Below are 14,148 nucleotides of genomic sequence, written 5' to 3' on the forward strand. Positions count from 1 at the left end.
AAATATCTCACATAGTCATTGCATCTGATTGATGCTCTCAGTCAGAGTCTGCCCTTACATCTGAAATCTGCATTATTTTCACCTAACTTGTACAAACGCCTGGTGCATTCACATCAAACTGAAATTCAGATTGACATACTGGGTTTAGTCACCATCTTTAAACCTTAAGATAGAGGAGGTTTTGTTTTTTTGTTTTTGTTTTCAGATAGTAATTCCTCTGCCTTCTCATCCCTCCTCAAAATGCTCTTCTTCCACAAAGCCTTCATTAATGACTTCTTCACAACCCTGTTATAGAAAAAGTGTCATAGAATCATAGGGTTGGAAGGGACCTCAGGAGGTCATCTAGTCCAACCCCCTGTTCAAAGCAGGACCAATCCCCAGATTCTTACCCCAGTTCCCCAAATGGCCCCCTCAAGGATTGAGCTCATAACCCTGGGTTTAGCAGGCCAATGCTCAAACCACTGAGCTATCCCTCCCCCCTCTCTACTAGCTTCTAAGCTCTCTCAGGAAAATGTCTGTCTGTCTTGATCATGCAGTGCTAAGCACATGCATACTCACTCTATGATTATTAATAGTAGACAAGTGCACTAGAAATGTAAAAATTAGACTGTGACCAAAATCCCTAAATTCTATTAAGTCAAGAGGGGTGTTGTCTGAATAAGGACTGCTGGATTGGGCCTGTTGCTGGCAACCATCACTACTGTGAAATGACTTTTAAAAACAATTTATTTAAAGCAGTGCCACCATTTGACTCCCAAACAATTACTTCCATTTTAGATAACTTTGAATTGTGTACCTAGACAGAGCAAGGCACCTACCTGTCATTTGTGCCTTTTGAAAATCTCCCTCATCATTATTAAGCCTCTAAGAAGCACCTTTGTTTCTTGGTTTGCTCTTAAAAGACCCACCTGAATTTACATGAAAGGAAAAACTATTCCATTTTGATGTAAATCACATCTATTAAAAAGAGCGAAAATGACTTTGCTGTAAAATAGGAAGTTTGCACTTAACAAGAATTGATTTGATTATTTATTTTATTTTGCAGTGATTGTACCTGAATTTTTGTTACATTTTAATGAGTAGTTTCCTTTCCTCTCATTAAAGGTTGCCAAGCTAACCCATGCTATTTCAATTTTCACCGAAGGTATCCTTATGATGAAAACTACTTTGGTTGGTATCATCAAGGTAATGTCACCGTGGATGTAACTCTTTGAAGGCAATTAACACATAACCATAACATTCTCAAAAATCAGCACTCAAACAAGCTTACAAGCAAAAACAAAGAGAAACAGGAAATAATTTGACAAAAGTTTTCAAACTTGAGTGCCTAAAGTTGGACACCTAAATAATCGCCTACTTTTTAGAAGGTATCAGAGGGGTAGCCGTGTTAGTCTGGATCTGTAAAAGCAGCAAAGAGTCTTGTGGCACCTTATAGACTAACAGACGTTTTGGAGCATGAGCTTTCGTGGGTGAATACTCACTTCATCGGATGCATGTCTTTGCTACTTTTTAGAGGTGCTGAATGCCCACAACTACAATTAAGCATGGACTTGCCAAGGGCTTTAGTATTTGATGCATTTATTCTACATTTAATGTTACTGTAAAGCTTTTTTTAAAGAGCAGTTTCTTCATCTGAATGAGATCCACTCTTCCTACATATAAAGAACATGTCTACTGCTAGCGGTGTTGAGACAATAAAAACTTCTTACGTGTGCTCTGCTCAGCTGCATGTATAACACCCCTTTCCCAAGAGTCATCAGAAATGTTTAAAGTTAGGATGTTGAGCACATATCCCTTGATTTAAAGAAGTAACTCTATCAGCTATAAGTATTAGAAGTTATTCTGTTGTGGACCAACCACTAGAGGGGGCTCAAAATACACAGTTCACCACTGTTTGATAAGTTCACTTGCTGCCACACTTCACACCATTATTTAAAAGTAAGATGTTTCTTAGATTAAATACTTATATGTATGTTTAGAAAATCCTTTTTTCTGACTTTCAGAGAAATCTTGTGTTTTTACCCAGGTGGATCCAAAGCAGTTGTTAGAGGATGGAATAAGGAAGGAGCTAGTCAAACGAGTAGCTCTGGCTCTTCACAGGGGACTCACCTTTAACCCTAGAGCCAAGGTGCTGTACAAGTAGAGTTGGTTTTGTTACTTTCTTTCTGTATGTGAACTCGACTGGAACTTGCTGTACTGGACCTTTTCAAGTAGCTTCTAGCATTTCATATTATCTTTAAGAAGTTTAATGTGAAATTGAAATACAGTTAACTGAAATCACAAATCATGAAGGGAATCAGTACGAGTAGGTGTAACTTTTGTAACAAGTATCAGAGGGGTAGCCGTGTTAGTCTGGTTCTGTAAAAGCAGCAAAGAATCCTGTGGCACCTTATAGACTAACAGACGTTTTGCAGCATGAGCTTTCGTGGGTGAATACCCACTTCTTCGGATGCAAGGAGACTTGCATCCGAAGAAGTGGGTATTCACCCACGAAAGCTCATGCTGCAAAATGTCTGTTAGTCTATAAGGTGCCACAGGATTCTTTGCTGCTTTTGTAACAAGTTTGTTTTAACTGGACATGACTCTTGGAAGTTGTGAACATTTCAGTTCATACTATGACTGTGTTGTTAAATTGAATTTTCAACTAACCTTTGATAAGTTTCTTAAACCAGTTCAATTCTGGTGCCCATATGCCCTTTAGATTGGCCCAGTATGAAAGCCTAAATAGACCACATTTTGAACTTCTGTTAGGTTGTTTTCCACTGTAACACTTAAAAACAATTATCCATTCCTTTTGTATACTGCCTCTTCGGGGGAGTTTAATTAATCTCCTTTTCTACAGCCAAGTGAACTGATGCCAAAACTGAAAGACATGGCAGCTACCATGGATGGATTCCATCGATCTTTTGAGTACATCCAGGATTATGTTAACATCTATGGTTTAAAGATTTGGCAGGAAGAAGTGTCCCGCATTATCAACTATAACGTGGAACAGGAGTGCAATAATTTCCTAAGAACAAAGGTACAGTGATGCTGGTTGATCAAGATTGTCACAGTTCATAAATGTCTTTAAATTTGGACGTTCATGCCACATGAGTAAATGTGTAATGATATGCATGCTCCATCCAGACAAAATTGAGATTGATTATCAACTTCATATGCTGGACATGTAAAAGGAAAAAAATTGGTTCTTTTTTTGGCTTGTTCAGAGATCCAGACACCGCTGTGCTAAGCACTGTACACACGCGAAGCAAAATAATGGTCCCTTCCCCAAAGATCTTATAGTTTGAGACTATTTTAAAATACAGTCATAAAACAATAAAATCAACAGTAACCCTTCCTCTCCTCCCTAAACCCTGCCCAAAAAAACAAGAAATACTAATTGAAACGTAACAGAAAATGAGCCAAACAAGAGCCTAGCCCTTATTTAACCCCCATATCCTGGAAGAATAGACAGGCTGCACTGGATACGGCTGCTACCTGATCATCATGACAAAAGCTGGAGAGCTGCCCAGACCCGGGCTTGTGAACACAGCTAGCAAATGCATACTCTGTATAAAAGCAGAAGATATAATCCTCTAGTGTTACTTGTCCTTATTCATGTTAGCCCCATTCTTCCTTACCACTTCTCTTCAATCTCTCTTGTACAGACTCCTGTTCACTGTTGTTTTTCAAGAAAAGCAAAATAATTCTCTGAAGCCAAATTGAAAGGGACCAAGGACAGAGTTGAAAAATTATTCTAAAATGTGTTTTTCAGATTCAAGACTGGCAAAGTATATACCAGTCCACTCATATTCCAATACCCAAATTCACACCTGTGGATGAATCTATAACATTTATTGGTCGGCTTTGCAGAGAAATACTGAGGATTACAGACCCAAAGTAAGTACCATATGTCTCCAATGTAGTGCATGAATTATAATGCAGTTTATTTGAATCCCCTTTTTGTAATGCTGACATATTTGCTCCCTTGTAACCAGTATAAATTTTCCTTAGTGGTGGTCTCTGCTGTTTTAAATATTCAGAACAAAGAACTTTCCCAAAGCTATCCTGTACTTTAAGATTAGTCCAGGAACAATGCTTTAAAGTGTTACCAAAAAAAAAAAAATCAGATGACATGGACCCAGGAAGGGTGGCAGGATTTGGCATTGGAGAAAGTGCCCGGAGATCATCCGGTACCTATGGCCAGTTCATGTCTAATGTCTGTCTAAGTAACTTAACTTGTTAGGACTGTGGCACTTCCTGGGGGTACCCAGTGTTGTGAGTCACCTCACTACCACCTGCTCTTAGCATGAGGAAGCCTTCTTTATGCCAGCTGTGGGTCAGTTCCCCAACTCCATCAACCTCTGGCAACACAAGCACTGCCTCCCATGCCTCCGCAGGCCCTGCTCTCTCTGTACAGGTTAACAGTAGGCACACTCCAACCCCTGAGTCCTCTGAGCATCTCTCTGGAGTGCCCAGCCCCTGTTCCACTGGACACTCACAGAATTACCAGATCCCGTTTCCAAAGGAACAGTACAGCATAGCTTACCAGTTCCACTGTAGAACACAGCTCTGCTTGACACACAGCACTTAGATTTGTTTGTAGATAAAGTGTATGTTTGTTTAACCAAGAACAGAGATTCAAATGCCAGTGAACGGAAATATTGGAAACAAAGGATTACATGTAAAATAAAATCATAACTAGAGCCTAAACTTGACTAACAAGGCACTGTCGTGTCATATAGAGCAAAAGCTCACCCTAAATCCTTCCAGCATATTGACAGCCAGGCTTCGCTGTGCTCTTCCGTTCATGAGACAAGCACTCCATCCTCTTACCTCCTTAGTGGAAAGCTGCAGAGTTTATCTGTGTCTCTACAGTTATAGTCCAAAAATCCAGTGTCGGCACTTGCAAACAGGATAACCCCTGCTTCTTCTGTTTTCCTCCTTAGGATCTCCCCTGGAAATTCGGCAATCGTTTGCTTAGCATTTTGCTCAGACTGTAAATAGGAATTCATTGTAAAGTATATTATACTCAATTACATGTAGACAGACAATGGAGAAACATCGTCTGCGTGAAAGAAACCTGTTTCTCACCTTTTGGTGACCAGCCCCAAGTCACAGACCTAAAGAACGTAATTTTCTGTCTGTCTGTCCGTCATATATATAAGCATGTCATGTAAGTCCTCTAGTGAAAGCCTGTGTCACACTGATCCTCCATCATGATGAAATGTATTTATGGATGATAGATAAGGAGTTAGCATGTGTACACACTAACTCGAGGGTTCTCAAACTGGGAGTCGGGAAACCTCAGGGGGTCGTGAGGTTATTACATGGGGGGGTCGTGAGCTGTCAACCTCCACCCCAAACCCTGCTTTGCTTCCTGCATTTATAATGGTGTTAAATTAAAAACACTTTTAAACATATTTATAAGGAGGGGGTCGCACTCAGCGCCTTGCTATGTGAAAGGGTTCACCAGTACAAAAGTTTGAGAACCATTGCACTAACTCCTTATCTATCATCCATCCATACATTTCACAATGATGGAGGATCAGTGTGACACAGGCTTTCACTAGAAACCTTACATGACACGCTTTGGTGAACTAGTATATATAGATACCAGACCCAGGGGATCCATGTAACCCTTATGCACTTCTGTGCCTTCTGCTAGTTGGCACCAAGAGGTCCCGGGACACAAGGGCCTCTTAGAAACTCCACCTAGCACTTCTAAAAAAGTTGTTTTGTTTCTGAATTTTCCTTTAGAGTCACCTGTTACATTGACCAAATGAACACATGGTATGATATGAAAACTCATCAGGAAGTAACTAACAGTCACCTCTTCGCAGAGATCCAGGACACTTTAGGCACTTTTGGTCTGAATGGTCTAGACAGACTACTCTGTTTCATGATTGTGAAGGAGCTGCAGGTAACTTTCGAGCTTCCATTTTTAAGGAACATTCTATCTTACTGATCAGTAATTTGTTTCCGTGGCTATTTGCCACTTAAAAACAAATATTGTAATGTTTGATCACTCTTGCCAGCCTTTTATAAGAAGAGTTTTTATGTCAAATACATTTAAATCCAAACAGGTATTCTTCACAAAGATAAAATCCTAGATATCAGATGGAGGAAATGTCAGAGCTGTTGCTCTGGTGTAAGTGCTGTTACAGTAGTTTACAGGTTAAATGGGTGACATGTGGGGAGAAAGTACTAGAAGGGTATAGTTTTGGTGTCCTGGTATAATTTAATGTTGACCTTGAGTCAACCGCACTCCCCCCAAAAAATTGGATTGTTTGTGCTTAGATGAATGGTATACATCTCTACCCCGAAATAACGCTGTCCTTGGGAGCCAAAAAATCTTACCGCGTTATAGGTGAAACTGCGTTATATCGAACTTGCTTTGATCTGCTGGAGTGTGCAGCCCCGCCCCCCCCCGGAGCACTGCTTTACCACGTTATATCTGAATTCGTGTTATATCGGGTCTCGTTATATCTGCATAGAGGTTATTGTTTTTACTGAAATAAATAAGGAGGTGTCAATTCTACATAATCTTTTTCTGACCACATCCATACTTGAAACCAAGTCCATTTTTTTTCCCCAAATAACTCCAAAGCAGCTTAAATTAATACTATGGTCTGGCAAAAAATGAACGAAACATTTTAATATATAAGTGAAATAGGTACTTCCTTAAAAGTTAAGTAAGGTAAGCAAAAGGTTGGTTCTTCAAGTATTATTCACTAATGGGAGCAGCAGGTTGGTGTACTAATACCAGAGAAGTAGAAAGATTAACCATGGAATTCTTTAGCCTTGTGTCCGGGAGAATTTTCCTACCCTACTCTCCCTATAACAACACAATTGCTGTTAGAAAATGTTGATCTCATTGCTATAATGCCTATATTGTGCTACTAAGATAAAGCATATTTTGTGTGTGTAATGTCTGCTAATTTGTTTTTAGAATTTCCTCAGTATGTTTCAGAAAAATATACAAAGAGACAGAACTGTACAGGAAACATTAAAATCTCTTATGAATGTGGTGAGCCCTCTCAAAGGAATTGTAGGTAAGTGCCTCAGATGCAGGCTCCTGGAAGGCTAGTTATTATAGGATTTCTGAATGTACTTACTCATCATTTCTTTGTTGCAGCAAATTCTAGCAAAATTTATTCTGCAGCAGTTGCCAAAACTCAGAAAATCTGGGCTGCATATCTTGATGCCATAATGAAGGTACATTTTGTTATAATTTTTTACTGCTGAGCACAGTGCATTTCAGGAACTGTGGTATTTGTTACTGGGACATTACCCAAGGTACAATGTGGACTGATGAACAGCTGTGTGCTTTAGTTCTCCAACCTGGGGTGCCTTTTACACTGCTTTGCTGTGAGAGCTACTACTCCTGGTCTTCTCACACACAGCCTCCAGTATGTAAGTTATTCCCAGTTATACCCTGAGTGCTATAACCAGCCACTCATGTATTACACTGCAGAGCAACACCAGCAAACTCCCAGTCCCAGACTTCCCCATAATTTTGTATTGCTCGGCTCTCTCCTTGTTACACTACAAGTTCATATAAAGTCCATCATTTTATTGATAGAAAATTATATGCACAAATCCTGTTATCCCAAATGGAGTTCCTCAATCACTTCAATCCCAAACACACTGGTTTAGATAAAACAATAAAACAAGTTTATTAATTACAAAAGATAGATTTTAAGTGATTACAAGTAATGAGGTATAAAAATCAGAACTGGTTACAAGAAAATAAAAGTAAAACATGGCTAATCCCTAACTTAACAAGATAAGTGAATTCAAAGCAAAGGGGTCTCTCACCATGTTTCAGTATTCTTGCTGGCTGAATTCCTTTCATTCAGGATCCTTCCCCCAGTCCAGTGCTGCTTCCTTTGTTCTTCAAGTGTTGTCGATGCCATGAGTGGAGAGAAAGGGAGGAATCATTTGAGGCATTTGCTCCCCTTTCTTGTAGCTTTTTCTCTTCTTTGAGAATCATTTCCAGCTGAGGTTCAGGAGACAGAAAGTCTGTGTGGACGGAAACCCTCAGCTGTCTTTTTGTCAAGATGTAGATTTTCACCCACATCCTCTTTCCTCCCAATGAATGGCCACTTAACCAGGTGATGGTCCATTTGATTTTGTTGACACCTGGCTGATGCGTTGGCTAACCTTTGGGGAACTGGTTTGTGGCTGCTCCCTCCAGACTTGGAACAAGTCTTGGTAATACCATACAAAGGAATCTTATAACTTTACATGCAGTGTTGCTGCACATATTTTACCAGGACAATAATGATCAGCAAATTATGAGTTTTCAAATGATAAAACATACTTGATACAATATTTATCATAGTCTTGTAAAAATAGTGTATTACATGTTAAGCAGGACTGAGCCAAGTCAGTTATGGGATGGGAGTTCTCTAAGGAAAACCCAAGGTGCTGCCTAAAGTGGTGCTGGTGAATCATTTCTTTGTTAGTATTTCCAAATCACTTAGCTGCATTGCTAGAGATGCTGTGTTTCTGAAAAGACAAAACCTATATCTTGGCTGCTTGCGGTCATTATGATCCCATGCTATTTTCTGCAAGAGGAGAGGTACTCATCCCTGGTGTCTGGGCCAAATACCAACTTGAGCAATAACACTTTCTGGCTTAAAATGACTTCTTCGGCTTTAGGCATAAAGCAAGATGTCTCAGAGCTGCTTTCATCACAGTGGTGAAGCATTTGACAGTATTCAAGCACTTATACTTGTTCTGTTGTAGCTCTGTCCAGGGATCTCCTGAGGGCATCCAAAAGCTTTTATTTTTGACCTGCTAAACTCTAACAAATACCTCTCTTTTCCATGTCTTGCTGACTTATATGTCTGGTGGGTGTTTTGTTAGTGTACATTTTACCATAATCAATGACCCTATGACTCTATTATTAAACACATGTGGGACTCAAACTGCGAAGTGACTTAGAGATCAGTGAAGACTGCAGGCAACTAAAGGAGATTAAGTCTTTGGGAGAGGGAATAAACAGCACAGATACAAAATCAGATGACATAAGCAACTAGTTGCATCTCACACGTCATGGGTCATTTCACCTTGTCCCCTTAATACTTTCTTTTGTCATATATCCAAGCACTATACATGGCACAGGCTAAGGAGGGATCAGGGTGAAGAGTACAGGAGGGGAGGAGATGTGCTTTGAAACTCTTGCTATATTGAGAAATGGCCCACAGTATGAAAACACTTGAGAATCACTAGTTCAAATTTCTGTCTTAAACTACACTCTCATGCAGCTGCTCTGGCCTATAGAAAGGCTGCTACATTTCACCTAGATACAGGGTGCAACTTCATTGGTGAGCAGATGCTTGATATATAAAATAGTTTATCAGTTTGTAAAGGAATTAAAAGTTTATCTGGATATAAGGCTTTCTATAAATGTAAGTTGTTACTGTTAAACATGTTTTCTCTCTGGTTTTTGAAAAATTAAACATTGTTTTCACTACTTTCTTATTCATTTTTTTTTTTCTTTACAGGTTGGTCAGATGCAGATTTTAAGACGGCAAATTACCAATGAATTGAATTACTCCTGCAGGTTCGACTCCAAGCATTTGGCAGCTGCTTTGGAAAATCTCAATAAGTAAGAAGCAGAATGCTTTGATAGCATTATATGTGGTGGTGATTGCTGCTGTGAATTGAGCCAAATTTTTAAAAAAAAAAAGGGCAAAGTTTTGACAGTTTTGGATTCAGATAACCACTGGCAAATTCAGGAACAATTTGACGCAATAGCTGTTAATTTAAATGCCAATGAAAAGATACAATTTTTGAATATATTCAATATTTGGATATATCTGAAATGCAGGTCAAATTTAGATAAGAGATAAAAACAGTGATGTAAAAATTTCACCATATTCTGTGCTTTTTCTCACTTCTACTAATTGTGCAGATGCTGGCTGGTGCTAACACTGAAATACATGCCCTTAGTAAAAGGGGCATCTGAAAAACTGAGAGCAGTTTATTTTTCTTTGATTATTGTTTGTAACAATTTCCAAAGATTCTATATCTGCAACTTTTTACTTTATGTTAATATGATCTATGTTTCTCAATTGCAGTATGACTTCAGGCTTGCCTGTTGTTATTTATTATTATTTATAAATGAATAGTTCAGTTAAAATAACGAAATATATAAATTTGATCTCTATCTTTTTATCGTTTTAGAGCAATCTTGGCTGACATTGAAGCCCATTATCAGAATCCATCATTGCCGTATCCTAAAGAAGACAACACACTTTTGTATGAAATCACAGCCTATCTGGAAGCAGCTGGCATTCATAACCCATTGAATAAGGTCTGATACATGCTATTGTGTGATATTAGCCAATACATACATTGAATCGCAAGCAGACATTTTATTTTTGTCTAATTTGCTGTAAATGTAGCAGTGTTCTTATGTTCTTAAGTTCTGATACAAATAATATCTGTGTTGTTTTGGTTTCCTCATGTTTAGCTTCTGTTAATAAGCATGTAAACACTGTGTTCCTTTTTCTTTCCAGATATATATAACTACGAAACGACTTCCATATTTCCCCTCAGTCAACTTCCTATTTCTGATTGCCCAACTGCCAAAACTTCAGTACAACAAAAATCTAGGTATTACATGAATTGTTATTACATAAATACAGTTGGATTCTGGGTAAATGTAGATGTATTCAAGATATTCAGCTCTTGATTTAAAATGTATGGGCTAGATTTTTTTTTTTTATATAGCACAAACTAGACCCTCTCTATGTACAACTCCATTTATAACTTACTGTTTACAATAACTGACATATTGCAGTTAATGTGACAGGGGACCTCTTTGTAAATATTTAACAGTGATAATTGAATGTACAAGGCCAAACACAATATAGGTAATATGCACAACCAACTGCTTCACCTAACATGAGTAAAGTAATGCAGAAAATGTATTACTATCCATTAGCTATGGGGTTCTGCTAATGTGGCAGAGAACTTATATACTAGAAGAACATCTTAACTAGATTGGGAGGTAAGTTTTGAGATTTCATCGTGACCTTTGTAACTCAGGAAAGCTTTGGAGCTGTAAGCCCGATCCAAACCCCATTTTAGTCAATGTAAAAACTTCAGTTGACTTAACTGGGTTTTGGATTGGGCCCTACAGGATGGGGGGAAGAGTGCAAGAGAAAATAAGAACATGGCTCCTCATTCTTCAGATTTAGGGGGCCATAAGCCCTGTATCTCCCCTTCTCCCAACCCCATTTCTCTAAAAAGCTACACCCCAGTTAAAACTTACCTCTTTCAGGCTCTTCCTATTGGTTAGTTTAAAACTACCTAACTTGGGATCTAGTTCCTTGGTGTTGTATGACTGTTAACTAGAGTGAAAAGCCATGTCGCCAGCCCCGTATGAGTTACAAGGTGGAGAGGGCCCTTCAGGATTTGGAGTGGCTGGGGTTGGGATTTGACAAGGTTGATCTGATGCCCCCAAGCCAGGGGACCAACATATGAAAAGTAAAAACAGGAATAGCATGAAGCCTCCTGAGGATAACTCTTGTTTGGCTGTGATTTATAAAGGATGTTTTTGTGAACATAGAGGGGGAAATGTGGTGTTTTCCTTTCAGGAATGGTGTGCAAAAAGCCAGCAGATCCAATTGACTGGCCCCCTTTAGTGCTTGGGCTCCTCACTCTGTTGAAACAGTTTCATTCACGATACACTGAACAATTTCTGGCTCTGATTGGTCAATTTATTCGCTCAACAATGGAGCAGTGCACAAGGTATCTCTTTTCACATCTATTTTAATGTCCCCTTTCATGTAGGACTTTTTATTTGAACATTCTTTTTTATTTATTTACTTATTTTTAAGTCTGTGATCTGATTAGAATATGTTTAATCATATATTTAGGTGTCATGTCCAAGTGTCTTTTTTTTGTGGTGATATCCCACAGCACACTGACCTACATGAATAAATATTACGTGGGAGGTTGGCATTTTCTAACAAAACTTACCTTAATTAGTCAAAAAGACAATGTCCAGCTGTCTTTTTTGTGTGTGTGTATATTATAGCCAGAAGATACCAGAAATGCCTGCTGATGTAGTGGGTGCCCTTATGTTCCTGGAAGATTATGTTCGTTATACAAAGTTACCAAGAAGGGTAAGTAAGTAAGAAAACTTGGATTCAGCGTGGTGTTGGAAGAGCATTAAAATACACCATATCCTTAACTAGTGTAAACTGGCATCAAAACCGAAGGAAGTACATGGGTTTACACCAGCTCAGGATCTGGCCCATTATTTTCAAAGTATTCTACTGTAGTTAAAAGCCCTGGCTGTAGATTTTTACTGCTTACATTTTCCAATCATTAGTCATAATGGGAGCCTGGAATTGGGCGGTCAATACAATAGATGCTTTTCCTGTTATTGGGGACTAGCCTTCATGTGCGTTTTCACCTGTCCTTTTTAAAAGGTTACTTAATCCTCAGAGCCCTTTATTAAAAGATAATTTTGGTTTATGCTGATGTTATGAATAGCAGGGGTCACGCCTAGCAGTTTCACCACATCTTTTCACTCAGGACCAGGGCATCTCTGTCGAGACTGACCAGTTAGGCATGTCAGACAAGTGTATCAAGTCCTCACCAGTGCTCAGCATAAACAACCTGAAAGGACACAGAAAAGTGAATAAAATCTGTCTGCGAATAGGTCACTGTGAAGCCTTGTCCATACAATCCACAAATTGCTTGGTTAGCAACTGTGTGTGTCAGTCTGATTGCTTTATACCATTGCTCCCATCTCTGTCACGTCAGCCCCACCTGGAAGGGTCATTTAGCTACTATTTCAGCTTTCTGTGAAATTCGGGAGGGTTGCAAAGCAGAGTGCGCCAGTGCTCTGCCAATTCTCAACTAGTATATATGTTCCATGGGGACAACAGACAGCTGGTGTAAGTTTGAGCATCCCAGGGGATGTTCTAACTTAAGCTGGAGCTAAAACTTTACCCAAACTCATGTGCCAAGCAGATGTCTGTGTAGGAAAGAATCTGCGTCTCCATGTGCGTGTGTATATAGTAGAAACCTAGCTAGTCCACATTGATAACATTGAGCATTTACTTAGTGAGGAAACACGCACACCTACGTGTAATATCCATGGGCAGTGTTGTTTGTTGTGTTCATGGCTGAATGTTGCTATGGAATACTTAACAGAGTGGCTGTTCTCTGTTTCTTTAGGTGGTTGAAGCGCATGTGCCTAATTTCATTTTTGACGAATTCAGAACAGTTCTGTAAATGCGGAAATAAGAATGAGCCTTATTGCAATTACAAAACAAGTGAACTTGGGGAGAGCAGAGGAGGAAAAAAAACAGCACTTCAGAACTGTGTGTTTTCTGTGTCTTGGGGAATAATCACAAAGCTCTGAATAAAATGTAACAGTCAGCACTAGTCCATGTAACTAACCTTGTTTAAATCATGATATCATATGCAATTTCTATCACATCCAAGCAGCATACACTTTGTACTGCACATTATAAATGCTGTATGTAATTGTTTATGTAAAAAATCATTTAGTTTTATGTTCTAAAGAACTATTTGTGGAAGTTTGACTTTTGTATCACAAATAAAATAATATAGAAAGCAGTGGATTTGGATTATTTCACAGATGATGATTTCCCTACTCAATACCATCTAAAAGATGAACACATACTGGAAGAGGATTTAGGCCCTGATCTTGTACTGCTAAAGTTAGTGGTAGCTTTGTCCTTGACTTCAATGAGCAAAGGATCAGGTCCTCAAAGAAATAAACAGTCCATTAGTGAAGGTTACTGTGACGGGTTGGCCCCATTGGGAAGCCACCTGATGTGCTGAGATACCACAGAGTCTACCTGTTGTGCCAGCATGGGCCCCCTTTAACCTGTCTTGCTGAGCCAAGCTCTTAAAACCTCCCCAACACACACACAGGCAGAGCCACACCCAGCTGCACATCAGCTCTGGGAAGACTCAGCTTAAGGGACTTGCTCCAGCACTCAGATGTCCACCTCCCTTGGAGTGGAGACCCAAAGATATATTATGAAATTTGCTCCCTTCCTCAATGTGGAGAGAGATGTGCACGCGTCTTCCCCCCCAGTTAGAAATTACAGAAACTGGGTTCAATAATAAACTAAACAAATTTTATTAACTATAAATGGCAGA

The 14,148-nt window shown here is 39.2% G+C and overlaps 1 protein-coding gene across 1 annotated transcript in view; it reads left to right on the top strand.

Annotated features, from left to right (window-relative positions):
- Positions 1-13,312, top strand: part of WASHC5 (WASH complex subunit 5) — a 36,693-nt gene extending 23,381 nt beyond the window's left edge. The window contains exons 17-29 of the mRNA XM_045004783.1: positions 1,105-1,185; positions 2,027-2,128; positions 2,843-3,022; positions 3,758-3,882; positions 5,743-5,905; positions 6,935-7,037; positions 7,121-7,200; positions 9,498-9,601; positions 10,180-10,309; positions 10,515-10,611; positions 11,598-11,751; positions 12,041-12,128; positions 13,192-13,312. Of these exons, the coding sequence (XP_044860718.1) occupies positions 1,105-1,185; positions 2,027-2,128; positions 2,843-3,022; positions 3,758-3,882; positions 5,743-5,905; positions 6,935-7,037; positions 7,121-7,200; positions 9,498-9,601; positions 10,180-10,309; positions 10,515-10,611; positions 11,598-11,751; positions 12,041-12,128; positions 13,192-13,248 (1,464 nt within the window). The 3' untranslated portion in view covers positions 13,249-13,312. The remainder of the gene's footprint in view (positions 1-1,104; positions 1,186-2,026; positions 2,129-2,842; positions 3,023-3,757; positions 3,883-5,742; positions 5,906-6,934; positions 7,038-7,120; positions 7,201-9,497; positions 9,602-10,179; positions 10,310-10,514; positions 10,612-11,597; positions 11,752-12,040; positions 12,129-13,191) is intronic.
- Positions 13,313-14,148: the final 836 nt, after the last annotated feature.

This window comes from Mauremys mutica, chromosome 2, assembly GCF_020497125.1.
Source record: "Mauremys mutica isolate MM-2020 ecotype Southern chromosome 2, ASM2049712v1, whole genome shotgun sequence".
NCBI lineage: Eukaryota > Metazoa > Chordata > Testudines > Geoemydidae > Mauremys > Mauremys mutica.